This window comes from Salvelinus alpinus, chromosome 16 (genome assembly GCF_045679555.1).
Source record: "Salvelinus alpinus chromosome 16, SLU_Salpinus.1, whole genome shotgun sequence".
NCBI lineage: Eukaryota > Metazoa > Chordata > Actinopteri > Salmoniformes > Salmonidae > Salvelinus > Salvelinus alpinus.
In genome coordinates this window covers 44,567,074-44,584,573 of record NC_092101.1, presented here as the reverse complement: position 1 = coordinate 44,584,573, position 17,500 = coordinate 44,567,074, and the positions used below count along the sequence as shown (strand labels likewise).

At 45.3% G+C, this 17,500-nt stretch overlaps 1 protein-coding gene across 2 annotated transcripts in view; it reads right to left on the bottom strand.

The window, feature by feature from the left end:
* The window catches only part of hmcn1 (hemicentin 1), a 229,641-nt gene that overhangs the window by 40,059 nt on the left and 172,082 nt on the right, over window positions 1–17,500 (bottom strand). For both annotated transcript variants that reach the window (XM_071346348.1, XM_071346349.1), the window contains exons 47-57: window positions 15,808–15,921; window positions 15,467–15,553; window positions 15,126–15,317; window positions 14,485–14,772; window positions 14,173–14,318; window positions 13,570–13,720; window positions 2,366–2,563; window positions 1,262–1,375; window positions 700–887; window positions 364–460; window positions 1–120 (exon numbers count right to left, since the gene is read on the bottom strand). The exon at window positions 1–120 is cut by the window's left edge and continues 42 nt beyond it. In XM_071346348.1, coding sequence (XP_071202449.1) covers window positions 1–120; window positions 364–460; window positions 700–887; window positions 1,262–1,375; window positions 2,366–2,563; window positions 13,570–13,720; window positions 14,173–14,318; window positions 14,485–14,772; window positions 15,126–15,317; window positions 15,467–15,553; window positions 15,808–15,921 — 1,695 coding nt within the window. The remainder of the gene's footprint in view (window positions 121–363; window positions 461–699; window positions 888–1,261; window positions 1,376–2,365; window positions 2,564–13,569; window positions 13,721–14,172; window positions 14,319–14,484; window positions 14,773–15,125; window positions 15,318–15,466; window positions 15,554–15,807; window positions 15,922–17,500) is intronic.

Here is a 17,500-nt window from a genome sequence, read left to right as displayed (position 1 = left end):
TGTCTTTGACCCAGCTCAGAGAGGGAGGGGGGAACCCGGTAGCCTCACAAGTCAGTGAAACAAAGTTATTCACCACCACCGTCACGTTCTCTGGGCTAGCTCCCACTATGGTGGGGGGGACTGGACGAGAGAGAAAACAGACAAACTGGCAATCAATATATCAATCAATCCATCCATCAACCCCCACACCTATCCATCTACCCCTCCCTCCCTCCCTCCCTCCCTCCACCCATCCATCCATCCATCCATCCATCCTCCCACCCACCCGCCCACCCATCCATCAATCCATATTAATGAAGATACCAGAGAGATGAGGCTGATAAACATAGATGAAAACACAATAAAAACTCTGTTCTGACTCACCATGGACGTTGAGATTGAAGGATTTCTCTGCGCTTCCCGCCAGGTTATCAGCCACACACACATAGTGGCCTGTGTCTGTCACCTGGGCATTCACCACCTGAGGAAGAAACAGACAGCTCGCTGACGTTACTGTACATAAGGCCCGAGCCTTCAGTCTCTCACTGAGCATCCTCCCCTCATATAATCCCCAGCCTTTCCCAACCCTATAGCACCTCTTTCGCTTTTCAATCAATAAATCAATCCATCAATCCATGAATCAGTCATCAACCAATCCGTTAATCAATCCCTCAATCAAATACATTTTATTAAGCCCTTTTTACAGCATAGTCCAGTCACCTGCAGGGAGCGTCCATTGGACAGTAGTCTGTGGGGTCCTTTAGTGCTTATTGGCTGACTGTCCTTCAGCCAGGTGATTTTAGGGGTGGGACTTCCGTCCACTTGACACTCCAACACTGTGGTCTTATTCACCTGGATCACCATCTCCTCAGGTAGGTCGCGGTCCGCCCCGCGGATTGAGGGGGGCTCTGGGGGTTCAACACACACACAGTCAGTTTGTACCTGGGATTCCAAACAGTATATGAAATTATTTGACATATACTTTTGACCCAGGCCAGCTCAGTTTAGATGGGTGGTGTTTTCCCCTCTACTCACGACCCAGGCCAGCTCAGTTTAGATGGGTGGTGTTTTCCCCTCTACTCACGACCCAGGTAAGCTCAGTTTAGATGGGTGGTGTTTTCCCCTCTACTCACGACCCAGGTCAGCTCAGTTTAGATGGGTGGTGTTTTCCCCCTCTACTCACGACCCAGGTAAGCTCAGTTTAGATGGGTGGTGTTTTCCCCTCTACTCACGACCCAGGTAAGCTCAGTTTAGATGGGTGGTGTTTTCCCCTTCTACTCACCCAGCACTCTGACGTCATACTGGATGGAGTCCTCTCCCGCCTCATTCACCGCCAAGCACGTATACCTCCCAGAATCCTCAGCCTGAGCCCTGGGGATCTGCAGCACTCGCCCACCTGGAGAGGTAGTCACAGTCAGAGTCACACACACACACACACACACACACACACACACACACACACACACACACACACACACACACACACACACACACACACACACACACACACACACACACACACACACATCCGCGCATGCAAGCACACACACACATACAGTGTCATGAAAAAGTATTTGCCCCCTTTCTGATTTTCTCTATTTTTGCATATTTTTGATACTAAATGTTATCAGATCTTCAACCAAAACTTAATATTAGATAAAGGGAACCTGAGTTTACAAATAACAAAAAAATATATACTTTTAGTTAATAATTAACAAAGTTATGCAACACCAAATGCCCTTGCGTGAGAAAGTAATTGCCACCTTACACTCAATAACTGGTTGTGCCACCTTTAGCTGCAATGACTCCAACCAAACACTTCCTGTAGTTGTTGATCAGTCTCTCACATCGCTGTGGAGGAATTCTGGCTCCAAAACACACAATCATGTCTCCATGAAAATGACTAAAAAGGAACAAGTTAGAAGTTTTGGAATGGCCTAGTCAAAGTCCAGACCTAATAGCAATTGAGATGTTGTGGCAGGACATGAAACGGGCAGTTTATGCTTGAAACCCACAAATGTCGCTGAGTTAAAGCAGTTCTGCATGGAAGAGTGGGACAGAATTCCTCCACAGAGATGTGAGAGACTGATCAACAACTACAGGAAGTGTTTGGTTGGAGTCATTGCAGCTAAAAGGTGGCACAACCAGTTATTAAGTGTAAAGGGGCAATTACTTGTTCACACAGGTGCATGAGGTGTTGCATAACCTTGTTTATGAAATACATTAAATAAGTATGCAACTGTGTGTTATTTGTTCACTCAGGTTCCCTTTATCTAATATTAGATTTTGGCTCAAGATCTGATTCAGTATAAAAAAATATGTAAAAGTAGAGAAAATTAAGAAGGGGGAAGATACTTTTTCACAGCACTGTAGGTCCTCTCCTCACCAGGCATGATGAGCACATTTTCGTTGGAGGCCATTGGGTGTCCATCTTTGTACCAGGTGAGTGTGGGTGGGGGAACAGCGTTGGTCTCACAGTACAGAGAGATAGGGTTGTTTAGTACCACATCCTTAACATCACCCCCAGTGCCTGGTGTCGAGGTGGTATCTCCCACCCCCCCGGGACGCTGGAAACTAGGAGGGACTGAAGAGGAGAGAGAGAGACAGAGAGAAAGAGACAGAAAGAGAAAAAGAGAGTTAGGGTTATCTTTATGACAGCTACTACAGTCAATGTTTAGGATGTAATTAAATGCTTTCACCTACCACTAGATGGCAGCCTCTGCTAAGATTTACAGCTTGTGATTAAATACTGTCACCTACCACTAGAGGGCAGCCTCTGCTAAGATTTACAGCGTCTGATTAAATACTGTCACCTACCACTAGAGGGCAGCCTCTGCTAAGACTTACAGCTTTTGATTAAATACTGTCACCTACCACTAGAGGGCAGCCTCTGTTAAGACTAAAGCCCAAATCAAATCGAAAAGTGTTTTTGTTTACGTGTGAACGAGCGTGTACACGCTGGAATTAGAATGTATGGTAGTGAATGAGAGAAAACAGGCAGGCTGCGAGTGTCAATGCCGTCAACTGTGTCATGCACTTCAAACTAGAAAGCAAGTTTATTTTTTGGTGTGCGCGAAGCAATGCTGGTAAATTGAGAGGATAAATTGCCAGAAAATAGACTGTTTGTGCATTGTTACATCTGAAATTGTGACATGTATAGTTAAAAAGTGTCTATTTAGTGTTTGTTTAGTTTATCTGCCAGTGCCGATAATATATACTTGAGAACAATAACTTTATGTCTACCTGTTGATTTAGATCACAGGCATATAGCCTAGATGGGCATATAGCCTAGATGGGTAAATAGTCTAGATGGGCATATATCCTAGATGGGCATATAGCCTAGATGGGCATATATCCTAGACGGGCATATAGCCTAGATGGGCATATATCCTAGACGGGCATATATCCTAGACGGGCATATATCCTAGACGGGCATATAGCCTAGATGGGCATATAGCCTAGATGGGCATATAGCCTAGATGGGCATATAGCCTAGACGGGCATATAGCCTAGATGGGTATATAGTTTAGATGGGCATATAGCCTAGATGGGCATATAGCCTAGACGGGCATATAGCCTAGATGGGCATATATCCTAGACGGGCATATAGCCTAGATGGGCATATAGCCTAGATGGGCATATATCCTAGACGGGCATATAGCCTAGATGGGTATATAGTCTAGACGGGCATATATCCTAGATGGGCATATAGCCTAGATGGGCATATAGTCTAGACGGGCATATAGCCTAGATGGGTATATAGTCTAGACGGGCATATATCCTAGATGGGCATATAGCCTAGATGGGTATATAGTCTAGATGGGCATATATCCTAGATGGGCATATATCCTAGATGGGCATATAGCCTAGATGGGTATATAGTCTAGATGGGCATATATCCTAGACGGGCATATAGCCTAGATGGGCATATATCCTAGACGGGTATATAGTCTAGACGGGCATATATCCTAGATGGGCATATAGCCTAGATGGGTATATAGTCTAGATGGGCATATATCCTAGACGGGCATATAGCCTAGATGGGCATATATCCTAGACGGGTATATAGTCTAGACGGGCATATATCCTAGATGGGCATATAGCCTAGATGGGTATATAGTCTAGATGGGCATATATCCTAGACGGGAATATATCCTAGACGGGTATATAGTCTAGACGGGCATATATCCTAGACAGGAATATATCCTAGACGGGTATATAGTCTAGACGGGCATATATCCTAGATGGGCATATATCCTAGACGGGCATATAGCCTAGATGGGCATATATCCTAGACGGGCATATATCCTAGACAGGAATATATCCTAGACGGGTATATAGTCTAGACGGGCATATATCCTAGATGGGCATATATCCTAGACGGGCATATAGCCTAGATGGGCATATATCCTAGACGGGCATATATCCTAGACGGGCATATATCCTAGACGGGCATATAGCCTAGATGGGTATATAGCCTAGATGGGCATATATCCTAGACGGGCATATATCCTAGACGGGCATATAGCCTAGATGGGTATATAGTCTAGACGGGCATATATCCTAGACGTGTTGCTGTGCGTTTTGTTGCTGTGCGTTTTTTTGCCAACTTTACTTTGCTAGCTGACAACTTTACGTTTATATTTTTAGTTTTTCCATCACAACTTTTTTCCCTCATTCAACTTTTTCACTCCGGACGCTTTATCTGGACATGGTTCGTCAGCACCTTCAACAGCCGAAGCTAAGTAGTAACTTTAACATGATGTCTTCTAACTGCATTCGCTGTACTCATAATATACAGGAGAATGATCGCCTAACGGCGAGGATAGCTGTGCTGCAAGCCCAGCTTCAGACGCAATCGTTAGGCAAGGGTAATTTCAGTGTAGGAAAGGGTGAAACAGCGTCTGTGCCACCAGTAAGTACAGATAGTAACGTTAGTATAAATCCCCCCGCACTGTCCGCGCAGCCGGACAATTTTCTCATGGCTTCTGGAGGGAAATGCTGTTGGAATGCTCAACCGGTGTCGCTCATTCAGCCGACAGAAACTTTCAACAGGTTTTCCCCATTGAGTAGCGAGTCGGAGTCTGAGGCCGAGTCTTCTCTTGTCTCTACTCCTCCCGTTACGGGGTCTGAGACGCCGAAGGCTCCCACCATTAGCTCTGACAAATTGAAAACCCTAGTCATTGGCGACTCCATTACCCGCAGTATTAGACTTAAAACGAATCACCCAGCGATCATACACTGTTTACCAGGGGGCAGGGCTACCGACGTTAAGGCTAATCTGAAGATGGTGCTGGCTGAAGCTAAAACTGGCGAGTGTAGAGAGTATAGAGATATTGTTATCCACGTCGGCACCAACGATGTTAGGATGAAACAGTCAGAGGTCACCAAGCGCAACATAGCTTCAGCCTGTAAATCAGCTAGAAAGATGTGTCGGCATCGAGTAATTGTCTCTGGCCCTCTCCCAGTTAGGGGGAGTGACGAGCTCTACAGCAGAGTCTCACAACTCAATCGCTGGTTGAAAACTGTTTTCTGCCCCTCCCAAAAGATAGAATTTGTAGATAATTGGCCCTCTTTCTGGGACTCACCCACAAACAGGACCAAGCCTGACCTGCTGAGGAGTGACGGACTCCATCCTAGCTGGAGGGGTGCTCTCATCTTATCTACAAACATAGATAGGGCTCTAACTCCACTAGCTCCACAATGAAATAGGGTGCAGGCCAGGCAGCAGGCTGTTAGCCAACCTGCCAGCTTAGTGGAGTCTGCCAATAGCACAGTCAGTGTAGTCAGCTCAGCCATCCCCATTGAGACTGTGTCTGTGCCTCGACCTAGGTTGGGCAAAACTAAACATGGCGGTGTTCGCCTTAGCAATCTCATTAGGATAAAGACCTCCTCCATTCCTGCCATTATTGAAAGAGATCGTGATACCTCACATCTCAAAATAGGGTTACTTAATGTTAGATCCCTCACTTCAAAGGCAGTTATAGTCAATGAACTAATCACTGATCATAATCTTGATGTGATTGGCCTGACTGAAACATGGCTTAAGCCTGATGAATTTACTGTGTTAAATGAGGCCTCACCTCCTGGTTACACTAGTGACCATATCCCCCGTGCATCCCGCAAAGGCGGAGGTGTTGCTAACATTTACGATAGCAAATTTCAATTTACAAAAAAAAAAATGATGACGTTTTCGTCTTTTGAGCTTCTAGTCATGAAATCTATGCAGCCTACTCAATCACTTTTTATAGCCACTGTTTATAGGCCTCCTGGGCCATATACAGCGTTCCTCTTTGAGTTCCCTGAATTCCTATCAGACCTTGTAGTCATAGCAGATCATATTCAAATTTTTGGTGATTTTAATATTCATATGGAGAAGTCCACAGACCCACTCCAAAAGTCTTTCGGAGCCATCATCGACTCAGTGGGTTTTGTCCAACATGTCTCTGGACCTACTCACTGCCACAGTCATACTCTGGACTTAGTTTTGTCCCATGGAATAAATGTTGTAGATCTTAATGTTTTTCCTCATAATCCTGGACTGTCGGACCACCATTTTATTACGTTTGCAATCGCAACAAATAATCTGCTCAGACCCCAACCAAGGAGCATCAAAAGTCGTGCTATAAATTCTCAGACAACACAAAAATTCCTTGATGCTCTTCCAGACTCCTTCTGCCTACCCAAGGACGTCAGAGGACAAAAATCAGTTAACCACCTAACTGAGGAACTCAATTTAACCTTGCGCAATACCCTAGATGCAGTTGCACCCCTAAAAACGAAAAACATTTGTCATATGAAACTAGCTCCCTGGTATACAGAAAATACCCGAGCTTTGAAGCAAGCTTCCAGAAAATTGGAACGGAAATGGCGCCACACCAAACTGGAAGTCTTCCGACTAGCTTGGAAAGACAGTACCGTGCAGTACCGAAGAGCCCTGACTGCTGCTCGATCATCCTACTTTTCCAACTTAATTGAAGAAAATAAGAACAATCCAAAATTTCTTTTTGATACTGTTGCAAAGCTAACTAAAAAGCAGCATTCCCCAAGAGAGGATGGCTTTCACTTCAGCAGTAATAAATTCATGAACTTCTTTGAGGAAAAGATCATGATCATTAGAAAGCAAATTATGGACTCCTCTTTAAATCTGCGTATTCCTCCAAAGCTCAATTGTCCTGAGTCTGCACAACTCTGCCAGGACCTAGGATCAAGGGAGACACTCAAGTGTTTTAGTACTATATCTCTTGACACAATGATGAAAATAATCATGGCCTCTAAACCTTCTAGCTGCATACTGGATCCTATTCCTACTAAACTACTGAAAGAGCTGCTTCCTGTGCTTGGCCCTCATATGTTGAACATAATAAACGGCTCTCTATCCACCGGATGTGTACCAAACTCACTAAAAGTGGCAGTAATAAAGCCTCTCTTGAAAAAGCCAAACCTTGACCCGGAAAATATAAAAAACTATCGGCCTATATCGAATCTTCCATCCCTCTCAAAAATTTTAGTAAAAGCTGTTGCGCAGCAACTCACTGCCTTCCTGAAGACAAACAATGTATACGAAATGCTTCAGTCTGGTTTTAGACCCCATCATAGCACTGAGACTGCACTTGTGAAGGTGGTAAATTACCTTTTAATGGCGTCAGACCGAGGCTCTGCATCTGTCCTCGTGCTACTAGACCTTAGTGCTGCCTTTGACACCATCGATCACCACATTCTTTTGGAGAGACTGGAAACCCAAATTGGTCTAGCCTGGTCGGAAAGATATCAGTTTGTCTCTGTGAATGCTTTGTCCTCTGACAAATCAACTGTACATTTCGGTGTTCCTCAAGGTTCCGTTTAAGGACCACTATTGTTTTCACTATATATTTTACCTCTTGGGGATGTTATTCGAAAACATAATGTTAACTTTCACTGCTATGCGGATGACACACAGCTGTACATTTCAATGAAACATGGTGAAGCCCCAAAATTGCCCACGCTAGAAGCCTGTGTTTCAGACATAAGGAAGTGGATGGCTGCAAACTTTCTACTTTTAAACTCGGACAAAACAGAGATGCTTGTTCTAGGTCCCAAGAAACAAAGAGATCTTCTGTTAAATCTGACAATTAATCTTGATGGTTGTAAAGTCGTCTCAAATAAAACTGTGAAGGACCTCGGCGTTACTCTTGACCCTGATCTCTCTTTTGACGAACATATCAAGACTGTTTCAAGGACAGCTTTTTTCCATCTACGTAACATTGCAAAAATTAGACATTTTCTGTCCAAAAATGATGCAGAAAAATTAATCCATGCATTTGTTACTTCTAGGTTAGACTACTGCAATGCTCTACTTTCCGGCTACCCGGATAAAGCACTAAATAAACTTCAGTTAGTGCTAAATACGGCTGCTAGAATCCTGACTAGAACCAAGAAATTTGATCATATTACTCCAGTGCTAGCCTCCCTACACTGGCTTCCTGTTAAGGCAAGGGCTGATTTCAAGGTTTTACTGTTAACCTATAAAGCGTTACATGGGCTTGCTCCTACCTATCTTTCCGAGTTGGTCCTGCCGTACATACCTACACGTACGCTACGGTCACAAGACGCAGGCCTCCTATAAGTCTTTACTGAAGACTTATCTCTTCAGTAGGTCATATGATTGAGTGTAGTCTGGCCCAGGAGTGTGAAGGTGAACGGAAAGGCTCTGGAGCAACGAACCGCCCTTGCTGTCTCTGCCTGGCCGGTTCCCCTCTCTCCACTGGGATTCTCTGCCCCTAACCCTATTACAGGGGCTGAGTCACTGGCTTACTGGTGCTCTTTCATGCCGTCCCTAGGAGGGGTGCGTCACTTGAGTGGGTTGAGTTACTGACGTGATCTTCCTGTCTGGGTTGGCGCCCCCTCTTGGTTTGTGCTGTGGTGGAGATCTTTGTGGGCTATACTCGGCCTTGTCTCAGGATTGTAAGTTGGTGGTTGAAGATATCCCTCTAGTGGTGTGGGGGCTGTGCTTTGGCAGAGTGGGTGGGGTTATATCCTTCCTGTTTGGCCCTGTCCGGGGGTATCATCGGATGGGGCCACAGTGTCTCCTGACCCCTCCTGTCTCAGCCTCCAGTATTTATGCTGCAGTAGTTTATGTGTCGGGGGGCTAGGGTCAGTTGGTTATACCTGGAGTACTTCTCCTATCTTATCCAGTGTCCTGTGTGAATTTAAGTATGCTCTCTCTAATTCTCTCGTTCTCTCTTTCTTTCTCTCTCTCGGAGAACCTGAGCCCTAGGACCATACGTCACGGCAAACCGGGCATGATGACTCCTTGCTGTCCCCAGTCCACCTGGCCTTGCTGCTGTTCCAGCTTCAACTGTTCTGCCTGCTGTTATGGAACCCCTACCTGTTCAACTCTTAATGATCGGCTATGAAAAGCCAACTGACTTTTATTCCTGATTATTATTTGACCATGCTTGTCATTTATGAACATTTTGAAAATCTTGGCTCTCTCTAATTCTCTCTTTCTCTCTTTCTTTCTCTCTCTCGGAGGACCGGAGCCCTAGGACCATACGTCAGGACTACCGGGCATGATGACTCCTTGCTGTCCCCAGTCCGCCTGGCCCTGCTGCTATTCCAGTTTCAACTGTTCTGCCTGCGGTTATGGAACCCCTACCTGTCCCAGACCTGCTGTTTTCAATTCTTAATGATCGGCTATGAAAAGCCAACTGACATTTATTCCTGATTATTATTTGACCATGCTTGTCATTTATGAACATTTTGAAAATCTTGGCTCTCTCTAATTCTCTCCTTCTCTCTCTCTTTCTCTCTCTCGGAGGACCTGAGCCCTGGGACCGTGCGTCGGGGCTGCCGGGCGTGATGGCTCCTTGCTGTCCCCAGTCCACCTGGCCTTGCTGCTATTCCAGTTTCAGCTGTTCTGCCTGCGGTATTGGAACCGCCACCTGTCCCGGACCTGCTATTTTCAACTCTTGATGATCGGCTATGAAAAGCCAACTGAAAATTATTCATGATTATTATTTGACCATGCTTGTCACTTATGAACATTTTGAACATCTTGGCATAGTTCTGTTATAATCTCCACCCAGCACAGCCAGAAGAGGACTGGCCACCCCTCATAGCCTGGTTCCTCTCTAGGTTTCTTCCTAGGTTTTGGCCTTTCTAGGGAGTTTTTCCTAGCCACCGTGCTTCTACACCTGCATTGCTTGCTGTTTGGGGTTTTAGGCTGGGTGTCTGTACAGCACTTCGAGATATTAGCTGATGTACGAAGGGCTATATAAAATAAACTTGATAAAATAAACTTAAAATAAACTTGATATAGCCTAGATGGGAAAATAGCCTAGACGGGCATATAGTCTAGATGGGCATATAGCCTAGATGGGCATATAGCCTAGATGGGTATATAGTCTAGATGGGCATATAGCCTAGATGGGTATATAGCCTAGATGGGTATATAGTCTAGATGGGCATATAGCCTAGATGGGCATATAGCCTAGACGGGCATATAGTCTAGATGGGCATATAGCCTAGATGGGCATATAGCCTAGATGGGCATATATCCTAGATGGGCATATAGCCTAGATGGGTATATAGTCTAGATGGGCATATAGCCTAGACGGGCATATAGTCTAGATGGGCATATAGCCTAGACGGGTATATAGTCTAGACGGGCATATAGCCTAGATGGGCATATAGCCTAGATGGGCATATAGCCTAGACGGGTATATAGTCTAGACGGGCATATAGCCTAGACGGGCATATAGCCTAGATGGGCATATAGCCTAGATGGGTTTATAGTCTAGATGGGATTATAGCCTAGATGGGTATATAGTCTAGACGGGCATATAGCCTAGATGGGCATATAGCCTAGATGGGCATATAGTCTAGATGGGCATATAGCCTAGATGGGCATATAGCCTAGATGGGTATATAGTCTAGATGGGCATATAGCCTAGATGGGTATATAGTCTAGATGGGCATATAGCCTAGATGGGTATATAGTCTAGACGGGCATATAGCCTAGATGGGCATATAGCCTAGATGGGCATATAGTCTAGATGGGCATATAGCCTAGATGGGCATATAGCCTAGATGGGTAAATAGTCTAGATGGGCATATAGCCTAGATGGGCATATAGTCGAGATGGGCATATAGCCTAGATGGGTATATAGTCTAGATGGGCATATAGCCTAGATGGGCATATAGCCTAGATGGGTATATAGTCTAGACGGGCATATAGCCTAGATGGGCATATAGCCTAGACGGGCATATAGCCTAGATGGGCATATAGTCTAGACGGGTATATAGTCTAGACGGGCATATATCCTAGACGGGTATATAGTCTAGACGGGCATATAGCCTAGATGGGCATATAGCCTAGACGGGCATATAGCCTAGATGGGTATATAGTCTAGATGGGCATATAGCCTAGATGGGCATATAGCCTAGACGGGTATATAGTCTAGACGGGCATATAGCCTAGATGGGCATATATCCTAGACGGGCATATAGTCTAGATGGGCATATAGCCTAGACGGGCATATAGCCTAGATGGGCATATAGTCTAGACGGGTATATAGTCTAGACGGGCATATATCCTAGACGGGTATATAGTCTAGACGGGCATATAGCCTAGATGGGCATATAGCCTAGACGGGCATATAGCCTAGATGGGTATATAGTCTAGATGGGCATATAGCCTAGATGGGCATATAGCCTAGACGGGTATATAGTCTAGACGGGCATATAGCCTAGATGGGCATATATCCTAGACGGGCATATAGTCTAGATGGGCATATAGCCTAGACGGGTATATAGTCTAGACGGGCATATAGCCTAGATGGGCATATAGCCTAGACGGGCATATAGTCTAGACGGGCATATAGCCTAGATGGGTTTATAGTCTAGACGGGCATATTGCCTTGATGGGCATATAGCCTAGATGGGCATATAGCCTAGATGGGCATATAGCCTAGATGGGCATATATCCTAGACGGGCATATAGCCTAGATGGGTATATAGTCTAGATGGGCATATATCATAGATGGGCATATAGCCTAGATGGGCATATATCCTAGACGGGCATATAGCCTAGATGGGCATATATCCTAGACGGGCATATAGCCTAGATGGGCATATATCCTAGACGGGCATATAGCCTAGATGGGCATATAGCCTAGATGGGCATATATCCTAGACGGGCATATATCTTAGACGGGCATATAGCCTAGATTGGCATATAGCCTAGACGGGCATATAGCCTAGATGGGTATATAGCCTAGATGGGCATATATCCTAGATGGGCATATAGCCTAGATGGGCATATATCCTAGACGGCATATAGCCTAGATGGGCATATAGCCTAGATGGGCATATATCCTAGACGGGCATATATCTTAGACGGGCATATAGCCTAGATGGGCATATAGCCTAGATGGGCATATAGCCTAGACGGGCATATATCCTAGACGGGCATATATCCTAGACGGGCATATAGCCTAGATGGGCATATAGCCTAGATTGGCATATATCCTAGACGGGCATATATCCTAGACGGGCATATATCCTAGACGGGCATATAGCCTAGACGGGCATATATCCTAGATGGGCATATATCCTAGACGGGCATATAGCCTAGATGGGCATATAGCCTAGACGGGCATATAGCCTAGACGGGCATATATCCTAGATGGGCATATATCCTAGACGGGCATATAGCCTAGATGGGTATATAGTCTAGATGGGTATATAGTCTAGATGGGCATATATCCTAGACGGGCATATAGCCTAGACGGGCATATATCCTAGATGGGCATATATCCTAGACGGGCATATATCCTAGACGGGCATATAGCCTAGATGGGCATATATCCTAGATGGGCATATATCCTAGACGGGCATATAGCCTAGATGGGCATATAGCCTAGATGGGTATATAGTCTAGATGGGCATATATCCTAGACGGGCATATATCCTAGACGGGCATATAGCCTAGACGGGCATATATCCTAGATGGGCATATATCCTAGACGGGCATATAGCCTAGATGGGCATATATCCTAGACGGGCATATATCCTAGACGGGCATATAGCCTAGATGGGCATATAGCCTAGATGGGTATATAGTCTAGATGGGCATATATCCTAGACGGGCATATAGCCTAGACGGGCATATAGCCTAGACGGGCATATAGCCTAGACAGCCATATAGCCTAGATGGGCATATAGCCTAGATGGGCATATAGCCTAGACGGGCATATATCCTAGACGGGCATATAGCCTAGATGGGCATATAGTCTAGATGGGCATATAGCCTCGACGGGCATATATCCTAGACAGGCATATAGCCTAGACGGGCATATAGCCTAGACAGCCATATAGCCTAGACAGGCTACGCCTGGGAAATTCCAGGAATTCCGATTTTAAGACATAATACTGTTATGTAGCAAGAATGGGATTAGCCAAATTCTTTATAACCTGCTAGAGTGTACTAGCTACAACTCTCCTCAAGTTCATGAGCCAACATACCACTAGATGGCAGCCTCTGCTAAGACTTCACAGTAGAGTCCTGCAGAGGGGCTAGACAGCACAAGCAATGAGAACGCAGTTCACCTTGTATATTTATATCAAAGTCCTTCTCGTCCTCCCCGGCGATGTTGGTTGCTACGCAGGTGTAGCGTCCAGTGTCGGACACCTGAGCATGTTTGATCCTGACAATACGACCGTTGGCATTAATTGTCACATGGTCATCTGCCCTCAGGACCTGGAGAACAGAGATCAGGGTTGGTTGTAGAAGGATGCGTGGTCAGTGTGTGTGTGTAAAAGAGATAGAGAGGGAGAGGAGAGACAGAGGAGAAAAAAGAGAGAAGAGAGTGAGAGAGAGAGAAAGAAAGAGAGAAAGAAAGAGAGTGAGAAAGAAAGAAAGAGTGAGAAAGAAAGAAAGAAAGAAAGAAAGAAAGAGAGTGAGAAAGAAAGAAAGAAAGAAAGAGAGTGAGAGAGAGAAAGAAAGAGAGAGAGAAAGAAAGAAAGAGAGAGAAAAGGAAAGAAAGAGAGAGAGAAAAGAAAGAGAGAGAGAGAGAGAGAGAGAGAGAGAGAGAGAGAGAGAGAGAGAGAGAGAGAGAGAGAGAGAGAGAGAGAGAGAGAGAGAGAGAGAGAGAGAGAGATAGAGAGAGAGAGAGAGAGAGTGTAGAGTGTGTGTACAGGTAAAGTGCTGACCTGTCCGTCTTTGTACCATTGCAGTGAGGGTGTAGGGATGGCCTGAGCCTCACACTCCAGGGTCAGAGTGTTGTTGACCTTTATCTTGACCTCTTTGGGGGCCAGCCCCTCACCTGGGACATCATTCTTATTGATTTGGGGAGGAACTGCAGGAGAGGACAGGAGGAGAGTTACAGTTACATACAGTCACAGATAACACAGCCACACAGATAGTTACAGACCATGGCAAAACAATGATGTGTCCTTATTGGACAAGTTAAGGTAGTACCTCCCTATCTCTCTCCCATCTTTCAAAACGTTTTCGTCACTCACTGTAAACTTTGACCTCGTAGTTCTTCAGGCTGTCTCCAGCCTCATTAGTGGCCACACAGGTGTACCTCCCAGCATCCTCCTCCTTGGCGTTCAGGATCTGCAGGGTCCGCCCACCTGGCAGCACTCGGACGTTGTGGCTGGACTCGAACGGCGTCCCATCCTTGAGCCATGTGATGAGGGCAGGGGGGTAGGACTGCACCTCACACACCAGAGACGTGGGGCTGCTCAGGGTTACCGTCACCTCTTCAGCCGAACCCTCGGGACCTGAGCCCACGATGGTGGGAGACACTGGGGGGGGGGGGAGCGAGAGGAGAGGGGATTCAGACTCTTGGTCAATGAGGCTAGTGGGGCTTTTTTGATAAGGTGATGGTGGATGCATAGGATAAATCACCAGGGTAAACCTTATATACCACAGCGCCTCCTATCTTAAACACGGCAAAGTGATAACATCTTGTGAAGCTTTAGCATGTCACGCAATGGTTTCAAAATGGAAATAAAGTATGACGGATTTCACAGGCTCGGTGACTTACTGAGAGAAGCCTCCTACAAACCCTCTGAAAATGTGATCGTAGTTTTATATCAGTATAAATAAAGGATACATACGTAAATAAAATATACTGAGAGAGTAGTTGTCCTCCTACCCAGTACATTGAGGTTGAAGTGTCTGCTGCGGTCTCCTGCTCTGTTGTGTGCCAGGCAGCTGTACCTGCCCGTGTCATCCACCTGGGCACCAGATATCTGGAGGTACCGTCCGTGAGACAACACCTGGTGACGTCTGTCTGTCCCTAACGACTGTCCGTCCTTCAGCCAGGTGATCTCCGGCACTGGGTTACCTAGTTAACGGTTAATAACAGGTTATCTTAGCGACCATCGGGATGGGGAAATAGTTTCCTGTTACAGTATGTATGAACTGTAAAATAGTCTATTTTGGATTGAGATATGTTTAGTCATTGTGGAGTTGTGTTGCCATGATGTCACTGACCTGCGACCTCACAGGTCAGTGTCACGTTGTGTTTCTCCTTGACCTTGGCATCCTGCACCGTGCCTTCATCCACAATGCTAGGGGGGACTGGAAGATGACATGCATGGAAAGGGTTAAGAGCAATACAACTACTGTACCAACCCTCAACCATGGATGTAGGCCTTATAATGGGATTATGAAGGCTTCATTGCGTTCAAACTGGTTGTTCATGTTAAGTCCGTCTAGTAGTGGTTATCAGGTATTCTCACTATCACAATATCCACCAGTGACATACTGAAATACATATTTCTCTCTCAGGTCAAAGGCCTGAGAGATAAGATAAAGGTCATTAACGTCATTACCCAGGATGTCCAGGTCAAAGTTCTTCCTCTCCTCTCCGGCCGTGTTGGACACAATGCAGCTGTATCTCCCAGCATCATCCACTGCTGCGTGCATCAGACGAAGGCTCCGCCCTCCTGACAAACATGTCAATACTTGGTTGAGCTCAAGTCTCTAAATAATCACTGTGTCTTTGATTGGTCCTTTTCAAAACTTAATCTAAAGTCAATATTTATTCTGTGTCCCAAATGGTAAAATATTTCCTACATAATGCACTACTTTACATAGGGAATATGGTGCAATTTGGGACAGTTTGGAGCCTAAAGAGGTGCAAAATGCTCCCTCACACATCACAATTGTGGCTTCCATGCAGTTTGCTTTCTGGGGCACTAAAAATCAATTTAGCTGTGTGAAACAGGATACACTGACCAAGCCACAGCTGTTCAAACACACCCACTCAAACAGATGAACTCAGGTCAGTTCCTATTTTCTCTCTTTTTTTACTTCAAAAACAACAGTTATTATCTGGACACAGAAAACAGTTCACACACACGGCCATGCACACACACACACACACGGCCATGCACACACACACACACACACACACACACACACACACACACACACACACACACACACACACACACACACACACACACACACACACACACACACACACACACACACACACACACACACACACACACACACACACACACACACACACACACACACACACACACACACACACACACACACACACACACACACACACACACACACACACAACACCAACTTCAAGGAGCACATCAGATCCATCCCAGAGGACAAGTAGCATGTTCTCTGATTTCAAGTAGAAAATTGTCCCCGACGGATGTGGCTCTTAGAAGAGGACTGAGCTTATTTATTTTTATGGTAAAATTTAATCATAATATTTCTGGTAGGATTAAATCATAATTTTTATGGTAGGATTAAATCATAATTTTTATGGTAGGATTAAATCATTATTTTTATAGCAGTTTTTTTTTTCAAATATGCAACTTTTTTGAGGGAAATTTTTTCTTAAATTTACAGCTGAACGTGCAATAAATGAATATCATGTTAACTGGCTTGCCTGCTTCAGTGGAGAATTACTGACCACACCCCACAGAGTTTGAACCAGTAATCACCTCTACACAAATCCATTTCCCTGGCTGACCACAATCACAACCACCATATCCCCTTTCCTCACATCCTCTAGCCTGAAAAGGTGGTCAGGCTGCGGTTGATGTGTGTGACCGCTGGTCATGGTCCATGTTTGAGGCCAGGCTGTGTTTGTATTAGAGTGAGTTAGGACGGTAAAGGAAGTGACTGAGGTAAAGTGACTACCATAACTTCAGGAGGTCGAGGGTTCGTCCCAACTGCAACCCTGTTCCCGATCGAGTGCACTATTTTTAACAAGAGCCCTGGTCAAAAGTAGTGCACTATCTAGGGAACAGGGTGCCAGTTCGGACGTGGCCTGAATCTAGCTGCAGTCAGGACCGCTGACTGTTGTCTTTGGAAGCACAAAGAGAGCAGCTTGTTAAAGCGTTCAACAACAAAAACTCCTGCCTCTCCCAGAGGTTTTGTCTTTCTACACACCGCCTCGTCTGCAGCTCTGTTGGGGTTGGCCTTCGTCCTACTGATCACATTACTGCTTATTACAGTTGATGTAGTGCAACTGTTTGGCCTTTCAAC